Raw genomic sequence first — 12,140 nt, forward strand, 5'->3', positions numbered from 1 at the left:
TGGGGGGGCGGGGCGTCTCTGGGAGAGGGGGCGGAGCGTCTGTAAGGGGCGGGGCGTCTCCAGGAGGGGCGTGGGGAGGGGTGGGGGGGGCGGGGCGTCTCCAGGAGGGGCGTGGGGAGGGGTGGGGGGGGCGGGGCGTCTCCAGGAGAGGCGGGGGGAGGGGTGTGGGGGCGGGGCGTCTCGGGGAGGGGGCGTCTCGGGGAGGGGGCGGGGCGTCTCGGGGAGGGGGCGGGGCGTCTCGGGGAGGGGGCGGGGCGTCTCGGGGAGGGGGCGGGGCGTCTTGGGGAGGGGGGGGGGCAGCAGCTTCTTTGCCAGGGCGGCGCCACCTGCACAGGGACCGAACCGGGCAGAAACGAGTCAAGGAGAGGATTGCCAACTGGGGGGGCGGGAGGTGATCGAGGCGGAACGGGCTGCCCCCCCCCACCACTGCTGCTGCCTCCGCCGCTGCTTGCGAGCGGATTACGAGTGACTGGACGGGCGCGGACGGGGGCGGCACGGGCAGGCGAGCCCGAGGTCCCGGCATGAGAGCGAGGGCCGGCTGACGGAGGCCCTTGGCGCCAGGGGCCGGGCGAGGGAGCGGGCTGCTGGGGTCGCGGGCCTTCGGGTACCCGCTGGTCCCCGCTGGTCCCCGCGTGGCCGCGGCCATGGGGGGAGCGTCTTCGTCTCCCGAGAGCGTGCGGGAGGTGCTGTCTCTGCTCGCCCACAATCCGCTCGTCGCCTTCACCGGTATGGGTTCGATCCCTAAACCCTGTCTCACACCCTCCTCGTACAACTACTTACCCCTTCTAACCCCTCCTCCATCATCATCATCAACAGCATCGTCGGGCGCGACAAATCCACTGCTGGATGAATTCCCCCCTCCCCAGTGACCGTCGCGATGTGAAGGGCTATTGGGGCCCTGTTCTAAGTCTGTTGGCCGCGTGTGTGAAGTCTGCGGGGTTCCTATGCGAATTGGCGCTAGAGCCAATTCCATCGCTCCATCTCCACGCTGAATGGGCGCTTTGGGTGGCTTCCATGATTTGGCTGACCGCCCAAACTAACTCGCGGGATCATAACTCTACTTCCTTGACCCCCCTTCTACCTTGAGTGTCAAACCCAGGTGTCTTGATGGCCTTCACGTCAGGTTAAGGGGGTCACTGTGTCCACCGGTTGATTGGGGGGGGGGCACGGAGGTGGCGTGGTTGGGGTCCATGCGCCTGTGGGTCAGAGGGTTGGTGGATTGCGTGAGGATCTGCTTGTTTCTTGGTGCGGAGATGCCAGGAGTTGGCAGATTCAGAAAGTGGATTCGTTAGGCCCGTCCCGTGTATTCGCACAATCCGAGTATTTATTTACACTGCAGGAATACGATGAGATGTAAAGTTAAAATTTTCCCACAGATGTCCATTAGGGGCGGGTCAGAACGTGATAACAAGCATTTTTAAAAATACGATCGGAGTGCAAAGTATAGAACAGGTAAACAAATCGCTTTAAAAATATGCAAATAAAACTAAACTATTTTAGTTTATCTTACCAGGTAAAGCTCACTGAGCTATTCGCTTTTTTTACTCGAGCTACCTGCCACAGCTGATAACTCAACAAAAGTGACTGTCGTTTTAAAGCTTTCGTGACTGCAGGGATTCGTCTTCTTGGTTCTTTCGGTAAAGTCACGTAGAAGGAAAATAATAAAAATAAAACATAATAAAATAATTCTCACGACGTTTCGGCCACAACGCAAGCAGCCGTCTTCAGGGTGGAGAACAGGTCTGTCGAGAAGGCAGAGTCTGAATGTGACTGATCACGTGGACATTCAAAGCAGCCAAATTATCTAAAATACTGAAGCGTTATCTTCAGTGGGACGCTCATTATAATGTGCGGTGTGTGTGTGTGCCACGACTATACTACAACTATACTGCCTGGTGTGTGTGGGTGTGCCATGCCGTTGTGATGTGCGTAGGAGGTGTGATGTGCCATTGGGGAGCGGTGTATGTACAGTATGTTGAACTTCTTTTGCACCGCACGTAGTCAAGCGTGCTAATCGGATTTTTTGATGTGTGTGTTTGCGTAGCACCTGTGCATTGTACAGTGCCTCTACGGTGTTCAGGCTTGTATATATGATGTGTCAATTTGATTGTCTGGTGGTGTGACGACAGCTAACATCAGTGGCGAGTGATGTATAAAAACCGGCCTCCCCTAGGTGGACTCAGCCTTGTGGACTCAGTACTGAGGAGACAAAGGCGACCGTGTGTGGTATTAGCCTCTCCCACCCCCTCATGTGCCATTCCGGCCTTCATAAGTGCTCCCTTACAGCACTTCCCCATGCAGTCTGTTAAAGGCTTCACTGGGGTATGTGTGTGTGTGTGGCATCTGAATATTGTGCCACGGGTGTTTGGTGTGCAGGGGTCAGATGTGGAGTGGCATGAGTTGTACCAGTGTGGTGCTTGGTATGTGTAACGTTAGGGTGATGTGTCGTTGTGTGCAAGGCGGTTGACTCACACAGACCCACAGGCTCACATAGAGAGAGACCTGTGACTGACTTCCTCTTTCTATACAATTCATATTACCACTAATCTTATCAGCACAGGTCTTGAGTTGCAGTTGCATTTATACCTGACATACATCCACATTGTTTCTCTCTATACGCATGAACAGTAGAGTTTAACATTCTATAAGTCTACGGGTATCTACGTAAATCTGTGCTTATATATGTTCACTGGACATCGGATTTTTTTTTCAAGGATAAATACAGATTCTGATTCTATTATTTAAGCCCTGGGTCAAGACCTTCCTCTTCCCCTCTGTCCATGACTGATTACCTCTGTCTCGCTCTAAATTACATATGCCCAGTGTTCCTATATATATCCTTGCCCTGTGATGCAGTCGCCTTTAGCTGCATTATAAATTCACGTTTATTGTATAGACTCTGTGAGATCAGGGACTTGCACAGTGACCTAGAAACTCACACATAGGCTCATATACTCAAGGCTCCATAGACTCACACAGACACCCATAGACTTAACACAGAGAGCAAGAGACTCGCACAGATAGACCCATAGACTCGCACAGAGAGACCCATAGACTCGCACAGAGAGACCCATAGACTGCAAATAGACCCATAGACTCAAACTGAGACCAGTAGACTCCCACAGAGATGGAGACTCGTAGATCATCAGCTGTAGGCCCTTATTACTGCCTCTTTATCAACATCACCTTCTATTAGCACGATTGGCTACATATGGTGGGACAGAAGTTTAACATGCATACATACATCACCAATCAAATGGAATAAGGTCTTCCCAAATCGTCTTCCAAAGCCGAAATAGCTACTCTATAAAATAAATGTAAACACTGCTTTCGTACTTTGTATGGAGTTGCAGTTGTATTTAGATCCTACGTATGATTCCACATTGGACTCCCATAGAGACTCATACAATTCACAGGGTTGCTTTGTGAGTGTTAAGGCTCACGGTTTCTGTACAGCATCTTGGGATTTGGTCGCATTTAGACCCCTGTGCAAATCCACATTGCAATTGTCTGGTTTATACATTCCTTGACCTCACCTGCTGTGACCATCTCCCTCTCGCCCTTGCCCACAGAGATGTGGTACTGGGTCTTCCTGTGGGCACTCTTCTCCTCCATCTTCGTCCACGGTTCCACGGCGCTCCTCGCCTTCGTGTCACTGCGGCGCCACCGCAAGGCACGGTTCTTCTCGGTGGCCATCGCCGTCATGGGCGTGCTGGCTCCCATCACCGGCGGCATCATTACCAGTGAGTGTGACCCCTTGACCCCTCCCACCGAGCCCCCCCCCTAGCCCCCCCCCAAAGCCCCCCCCCAATCGTGCGCTCGCCCCATATGATTTGTTGCTAAGGGCCTCGGCTGCCTTGGCTGTTGTCTCTGGGAATTGTTGGTGCTGCCTTAGGTCACCTGAGGTGGTGAGATGTTATCTGCATTGCTTGGTATGCAGGAGGCCGTGAGTTGGATCCCGATTCTGTCGCCTGCTGTATATTTGGAGTTTGTGTGTTTTCTCTCTCTCCCCGTGATCATGTGAATTGTTCCCTGGGTTCTCGGGTTTTTCTCTCCACATTTAGAAACACGTGTTGAAAGTATTTGGTTGTGATACATTTCCACGTGATAAGCCACTTCGTTGAGCTATCATTTGTGGCCTGGTCACCTGGGAAAAAGAGCTATATAGGTCAGTTGGCTTTACCTGGTAGAAGAGTTTTTTTTAAATAATTGGAATAGTTTAAGTTCAAGTTTGACATCCGTAATAAACACCTCATTGGAGACCCACACCTCATTGGAGACCCACACATCACATACTCCTGGCTTTGATATCCCTCAAAGACACTGGTATAACCATCAACCACAGGAGTGCATCAACTGGCCAATGCGCACATCTCCGTTGTTGGTGGAAAGTGAAGACACAAGCCACAGTATTGCGATTGTGGCCATGCCACCCAAACTATGGGCTGTACAGTAAATCACGGTAGGCTGTGCTCCTCAACGGAGGAAAGGCCTTTAGTTCCCGTACATATTGCCATACACAAGGATAAAATAGTTCCAAGTTTCGAGTTTATTTTGTTCAACCGTGTGAGGACTCAAGAGACCAAGAGAGTCTCATTTGCATGAGGGACCTGAGACCAATGCCCCTGGATGCCCCTGGATGCCCCCGGCTGCCCTGGGTGCCCCTGGCTGGCCGAGCTGCTCCTGGCTGCCTCTGGCTGCTCATTGTTGTTGGTCCTCGTCCACCGTTGCGTCGTCCCCTGGCCGTACCATGGTGTCGCTCTCTCCTCCCTACCGTATTTCTCGTAACACGCTAATTTTGGCATGAGTCATTGTTAAAAAAAATGTCCAAGCCAAATTTTCTTCGTGGAAATGTGCTTTTTATTGAATATTGATTATGTTTGTGCACTGTTTTTAATTTCTTCTGAAGCGTGATTGTTTTTGCCCTGATTTCTATTTGCTTTTTTGTTGTACTTTTTATTTTATTGCTTTCATCAATTTTGGTGACCCGGGAACACTCATCCTTGTCTCTTGAGTTCCCACCCAGTTAAACTAACTGAAACTAACTCGCTGTAATCACCACTGTATTTTGGCCAGACATTCACGTCTCCCCGCGTTGACCTTTGGTATCTTTCTTCCGCTCAGTCTCACCGGTAATGCAGACTGGTCTCCAAGCCATCTCGTCTGATCATGCGGCCCACAAAAATGTCGCCTTCCTTATCGCTGTAACGTTTTATAATTTAACAACCTTAAAGGTCATATCAACATTTTATGGCCGATGCTTTCAAAATGTAGTCCACAGTCCGGATTTTTTTTTTGCATTTACCATTCATTTACATTTACACGTAAACTGGAGGTTTCAATCGCGTGGCTGCTGCAGCACATTGTCATAATCGGTCATGATTACCCAACAGTTGTGTTGTCTATTGCCTCCGACATGACATTAGGTGCTGTTTGTGCTTGTGCTCGGCATGTAACGACGCATCGATTTATCGATTACAATTTTATTCTCACACTCATGATACAAGCATCTGATCATAGATGTTGCGAGGATAGGTTATGTTTTATTTGTGAAGCCTGTGTGAGGGTGATAATACGAATGTAACATTCATGATAATGGTGTAAACAAAACTGGACAAAATAGATGGAAACAAATGTACATGAGACAGGTTCACAAATAACCGGTTTTCGAATCCAATCGTGATCTAAAATTTTGGCACTCCGTCGAATCACTGGAGGGGCGAATGGCTACAAGCCTAATTGGTTACGATCCATTGATGCCTCCTTTGTTGGGGATATTTTATCTCTTGGTGCCTGTGCAACGGTTATAAATAAATGTGTTCATTTAATGACTGGTTATTCTCAGCTTTCATTTTGATGGCAGAATTTCAAAAGCAGGACCGGACTTCAGAGTGGGGCTCATCGTGGATTACGTTGAGTCGTTTCGCCTCCCCATGCTGTTTGTGGTTTTTTTTGCTGCGGTGGCCGAGATGTTAACTACCTCGCCTGGTATACAGGAGGTCGCGGGTTTCACCCCGAGCCTGACGCCTGTACATTTGGAGTTTGCATGTTCTCCATGTGGTTATGTGGATTTTCTGCGGGTCTTCGGTTTTTCCCCTCCACATTGAGAATCAACATGGCTGCTATAAACTTCCACATGATAAGCCACTACTACTACTTCGTTGAGCTGCCATTTGTGATAGCCAGGTCGCATCTGAAAAATAGCTACACAGCTCAGTGAGGCCTTACCTGGTAAAATAAAAAAAATAGTTTAGTTTGTAGTTTTCATTAAATTAATAAAGATTTTGCTTCAACCAGAGTGACGGAGAAGACGGTGTCTGCTGATGACACTTAACGTTACAGATGCCGACGATGCCGATGATGCACAATGTGAAGGCATTGTTCACGCCATGTCGTTCTCCTATGCGTTTTTCGAGTCATACCGGCACGACGTCCGACGTTTAGTTCCACGTGCCAGCAGCAGCTTCCTCGAGGAACTGAAATTGAGCTGAATCGAGCTTCGGTTTCTTCAGCTCCCACCACGCGAGAGCGAGACGTCAGACATCGTGCTGAGGTGGCGCGTGCGGACAAAAAAAAACCGAACACGCGCACGGGAGAGCTGCGCCGCTATTAAGCTGCGGGAGACGCCGGGAGGCTCACCCTGATTGACGCCGAATTGCTCTCGGCTCCCGGCTCTGGCAAGGTGCCAGGGTGTTTTGGCGACACGAGCCCCGTGAATTGCCGAGTCGGTGATCTGCGCGACCGAGATGCATCAAGCACGCCACACGCTCTGTACTTTGCACTGCCTTGCAGCAGCAACTTTTACCCATTACCGGCTGCTGTGAATGGGGGTTGTAAAGGCCAGATGGGGAAGCGTCATAAACTGGATAGGCCGCAACGTACGTTGCACAGGAGGAGAGATGCAGACGATTTGTGTGGAGGGGGGAGGGTAGAGCACACGGCAGCCGATTGAACGGCCGCCCAATTTAAACACTAACCACTGAGACAATGGAATCGCTCATACTCAACCTAAACAACCAGTCAACCAGACACTTAATAGTAGCTCTACTCTTACACCTAACCTTCTTTCCAGGCAGACACGAATACTTGCCCTCCGTGCCGCTAACTGCCAACCACCTAGCCAAGCTGACACTTAACCAACCAGCAAGTAGTTCCTGCCCTACCCTTACCCCCTAACCGATTTAATAAACCAGGCACGAGCACCAGCCCTGCTGCTGCTGAACCCGATAACCATATAAACGCCCCCCCCCCCCCCTTTCAATTAAAATGTTTTTTTTCCTTTCAGTTTGGCTTTCACAGCGCAATTGTTCATCACAGTAGTCGAGGTGCAATCTGGGTACTCATTCTGCTTTGGAGAAACCAATTAAAGTTAATTCATTATTTACAACCCCCACCCCCCCCCCCCCCCCAAATATTTTTTAAAAGTTTAATTAAGGGTCCGGATGGAGCCCAGCATGTCGCCCGCCGGCACAGTGTAAATCCAAGGGAGGGGGGGGGATGGTAGGCGATGGAGGCGGAGATGTGATGGGGGTGATCACCCTCCCTCTTGAGAGCATGTAAATGTGTATTTTATTGCTGTTGACTGAAAAATATATGTTGTTGGGGGGGGGGGGGGTTATCAATGTGAAGGGCCATATTTAAAAAACGCGCAACATTTCGGGATTACCTCCCTTGGGAAGTTTCTAGATCAGCCTCGGTGTCGATGGCGGGAGTCTGAGGCATCCGTTTACTGTGGATGTCTTTGGACCCAAGTTGAGAGCGCAAGGTCAGACAAAGTCATCCGGAGCCCGATGAGGCAACGAACGACACTGTCTGAATTTTAATCTGCCACCTCTGCTTACCCCAACAATACTTGTGCAACTTCCAAAGATCGTAAAAACTGAGAAACAACGAGCTGGCGACGCACCAAGAGCTAACCAATTGAGCGTTGAGCGGCAGCGTGCGACGACGCTGTGCTACGTGTGTCGGCAAGGCAGAGCAGGGGTTAAAGGTTGCTGGTGGCATGAAATGTGTGTTTGGCCTGCTCTCTATTATCGTTTACTGATGTTGGCAATGTACGTACCGCCCTTCGTCAATCCACTGCTGGATGGAGGCCTGTTGGTCGTGGGCAGGGGTCGGCAACCAAAATAACAAGAGACAATTTTTTTTTATTGCATAACGCGGTAGTTGCGTTCCTGAAGAACACCGCATTATGGAAAAAGCACGTTATAATAAATAACATATAATATGGGGCAAACTACAGCCCGTGATTACACGGGAGATGTGCACGCAGGCTGAACAAAGCCACAGGCGCGTGGGTAGCGTCTAGAAGCATCCAGCAGCATCCCACTGCCTGTGCGATGCTACGCAGAGGCAGCCCTACCACCGCTTATTGCTACTCGCGCGGCGCAATTCTGTTCACACTCAATCGCGTTATATCCAATTCGTTCCCTCATACATTCATCGTGTTATATCCAATTCGCGTTGTGATATCACGCGGCGTTATAGGGGAACAGTGTGTACTTCATCACTGGCCAGTGCCGGTCAGTGAGAGGGGGACCCAGGACGGTTTAGATATCGCTCGACACTCATGTGAGCCATGGTTCGCATCGAACTCGGGTTCCCACAGTTGTAGTTCAGAGCACAAATCGTTGTGCTACAGCTCCCCACTGACATTAGAAATGCTTTTTTTTTACAGGAATTGCCGCATTGAGTACCAAAACTTTTTTCCAGGAGAGTCCAATTCTTATAAAAAAAATTATGAACGGTGTTTTTTTGCATGCGGGAGAAAACTATAATATCCAGAGAAAACCTTGCTTACGCGAGGCTAGACCTCGAAGGTCCCACCGATGGGGTCATGAACCTACTTACCCCATACTGTGAGCTCATGGCTGAGGGCCGTTGGAAGAGTTTCACAAATCTTCCAAAAGATATACGAACCTTTTCCTCCAAAGCATCGGCCCACGGCCGCCTGCTACCGCTGTTCTCTCCGCCCTTCCCCCCTTCCCCCCTTCCCCCCCCCTCTCCCATGCCCCCCCCCCCGCCAGGTGCCGCGGTAGCCGGCGTTTACCGCGCCGCCGGCAAGACGATGCTTCCGCTGGAGGCGTTGGTGTTTGGCTCGGGGCAGACGGTCATCACCGTCATCATATCCGCCGCGCGCCTCCTCGCCAGCCTCTGATCGCCGGCCTAGGATCCTCCCACGTCGTTCTCCTAGAGCCAGACCGAGATGGAGGCAGCAGCGGAGCGGCCGGTTCGACGCCAGGATGAACCGACGGACGGACGGACACCGCGTGCGCACGTTTGCTGGCGCTCGTTCCGCCGACGTGGAATTGAGCTGGCTGGGAGCGGAGTTCCAGACGGCGCGGATGAAAGCCAAAGTTCGCTCTGCTGGGATTTGAGGCCCGTCTGCGGGGCTGCGAACTCTCCGTTATGTTGGCGAAAGCGATTTATTACCGCCGCGGGTCATTCCTGGCGGTGATGCGCTTTGCAGTTTAAAAAATGGAAACAATTGCGAACGGCGTCGACCGCGTGGAGGCGCTGCCAACGACGTTTTGCCCGTCTCGTGATGCAACTGGCCTGGCCTTCCAGCGCGTACGTGCATGGTGTGTGCGAGTGCATGATTCGTGTGTTTTGCGTACGCGCGAGTGTTACACGCGTGTGTGCACTCGCGTGTGCACAAGCGGTGGATGTGACGCCGGCAGATTTCGCGCATGTGTGCCGTGTGCATGATTTGTGTGCGCGTGTGCACGGGTGTGTGGTGTGCGTGTAAGTGGCGTGGTACTGTATGCGGTGTGGTGCGAGTGTGCAGCTATGTCTGGTGTGCAGTCGTGTTCGGTGCCCGAGTGTGCAGCTTCATGTCCTGGTTGTGCAGCATCGTGTTCCGGTAACGTCTCCCCCCTGTGGTCGGCAAACCTGCACAGCGAGCCCTTGACCACAGTGGAGAAAGACCGTCGGGCATGTGATATTGCATCGATTCGTCGATTAAACGATCGATTCTGATGCGAATACATGCAAAGCAATACGTGTAAAACAGCATAGTTTACAACCTGGCGCATATTACGTGCAAATCACGTGCCCGTATTAACATTTGAGGCTAGCGGAGCGAACAAAGCTGTACAAATCAAACGGAACGAGCTAGGAACAATAGAGGCGAGACGTTAAAACGGAGGCCAAAAGAATTGCATCCAATCGCAATCCTGAAACATGACAATTCATCGAATCGCTCGGTAGGTGAATCGCCACGTGCCTTGGAGTGACGCAGCGAGACACGCAGAGTTTATCAAGCGTTTATAAATTACACAGTACCTCGGGGACCAGGGTTCTTCAACTTTCATTACCAGCGGGCCGCATAACAACATTGTCATGTCATGGGGTGCCCCGTGCCGTCACACCTCAAGTACTGTATAAATGTTATGGCGTCACACTTGTCAGTGTGACGTCATAACACTTGGCAGTGTGACGTCATTAAAGTCTGTACGTACGACCGCTAATCTGTATTTCTTGTCTCCAGGTCTCTTCTCTTATTTATCTCACTTTAACCTCAGAAATGTTTACCTCTCATCTTCAGGTCTCTCATCTCTCTGCCGTCTACAACTTGGCTCCATGCCTTGTTTATCTCCCTCTCGTTTCGATAATCAGCTGGCCATAGCTTGGCGCCACTCTTGAGAGCTTTTTCCTGGCCACATTGTGCCCTGTGGACAGAGCCGGCCCTAGACCTTTGGGGGCCCTAAGCAAAATTTGGTTGAAGGCCCCTTTGATGTATGATTTTTTTCACCCACTAGCTAGCAGTGACTCTAGGGGGCCCTTTGCTGGCCACGGGACCCTTTGCAATTGCAAGGGTCGCTTAGTGGCTGGGCCGGCTCTGCCTGTGGAGGCCACCAGTTGAAGAACCCTGATGTAGAGCGAGCGCTGGGTTTCCCACCAACCCTTCCAGCGCTTCCCACAGGTGTCCGCGCGGCACTCGGGACGCTGATTCCTTCCCACGGTACGATATAGCACCGACCCAGCCGATTGACGCTCGTTGCCTTCGCACTGTGAGAAGGTTTCGGTCGCCGCTGCTCACCAGCCGGCCGCTAGCCCATGACAAGAATGGTGGGTCTCGTGAGCACGAGATGCAAAGGTGGCTTCTCGCAGAAGTAGAAACCTCCGATTACTGTGGGTCGCTTGGCTTAGTGAGTTCCCCCCCCCCCCCCGCCCTGCACCTCCCTGAGTGAATTAGAGTTGGGTTGAGCCATTTCTGCTGTGTAAGTTCACCAAATCAAATTTGTATATGAAATATTACGTAATATACATGCCCCATCAGCAATCATTTTTTTGCGCTGTCCTCAAAATATTCCAAGGTCGCCTCCCAGATTTTAATGACAATCCAAACACTCCCAGAATTCCGTGTTTACCAATTTCCAGTCGTCACTGAATGGAAGTGCTAATGGGCAGAATTGGTGAACGTCGCAACCCAGGTTGTGGAGTCATGACAGCAGTATTTAAATTTCTGCGATCGCCACGGACCCTTGGCAATCTGACCCCCTCCTCCGCCCCTCTTGTCACCTCGGACTAAAACTAAACTATTTTTATTTTAACAGGCAAGGCCCACTGAGCGACATAGCTCTTTTTCAGAAGGCTATCACAAATGATAGCTCAGCCAAGTGGCTTATCGCTTGGACGTTGATCGCAGCCAAATACTCTGAACGCAAGTTGATTCTAAATGTGAAGGGGAAAACCGGAGTGCCCGGAGAAAAATCCACGCGGCCACGGGGAGAGCATGCGAACTCTAATTATACAGGTGCTAGGGTTGAGATCAAACCCACGACCTCCTGTATACCAGGCGAGGCAGATAACATCTCGCCACCAGGGCCACCAACTTGCGCCCTTCCCCCGGTGCTTGGCAACCACCAGTCCGTCGGCCCTGGTCTCGTTCAACTCGGTTCTCTGGGCCCGCATCGGATCCCTCGTGCGGTTATTGAAATGGCAATGTCACACCGGAAATAGGGAGGGAAGGAAAAAAAAGAGGAGGGAAAATTAAGGCCATAAATAGTAAGGGCCGATGCGGTTGCCAAGGGAGAGTGTGGATGTTTTGGCAGATGTTGTTTGAGAGTTAATTTACTGTGAGATGGATAGCAAGTGTGTATGTGTGACATATATGCGCGGCAAATGTTGTCCCGTGG

At 51.1% G+C, this 12,140-nt stretch overlaps 1 protein-coding gene and 1 pseudogene across 1 annotated transcript; one reads left to right on the forward strand and one right to left on the reverse strand.

Annotated features, from left to right (window-relative positions):
• Positions 1–12,140, reverse strand: part of LOC133340371 (UPF0746 protein DDB_G0281095-like) — a 132,984-nt pseudogene that overhangs the window by 74,151 nt on the left and 46,693 nt on the right.
• Positions 307–9,377, forward strand: LOC133340288 (transmembrane protein 170B-like). The gene is made up of 3 exons (XM_061548399.1): positions 307–726; positions 3,573–3,743; positions 9,027–9,377. The coding sequence occupies exons 1-3, from the start codon at positions 645–647 to the stop codon at positions 9,155–9,157; spliced, it is 384 nt and encodes a 127-aa protein (XP_061404383.1). The 5' UTR covers positions 307–644; the 3' UTR covers positions 9,158–9,377.

Source organism: Lethenteron reissneri, chromosome 9, assembly GCF_015708825.2.
Source record: "Lethenteron reissneri isolate LAM-NWPU_2019-01 chromosome 9, ASM1570882v1, whole genome shotgun sequence".
Lineage (NCBI taxonomy): Eukaryota > Metazoa > Chordata > Hyperoartia > Petromyzontiformes > Petromyzontidae > Lethenteron > Lethenteron reissneri.

Coding starts and splice junctions, on each gene's coding strand:
- LOC133340288 (XM_061548399.1), top strand. CDS start 645: ATGGGGGGAGCGTCTTCGTCTCCCGAGAGCGTGCGGGAGGTGCTGTCT. Junction 727..3,572: donor TCCGCTCGTCGCCTTCACCG/GTATGGGTTCGA, acceptor CCTTGCCCACAG/AGATGTGGTACTGGGTCTTC. Junction 3,744..9,026: donor CACCGGCGGCATCATTACCA/GTGAGTGTGACC, acceptor CCCCCCCGCCAG/GTGCCGCGGTAGCCGGCGTT.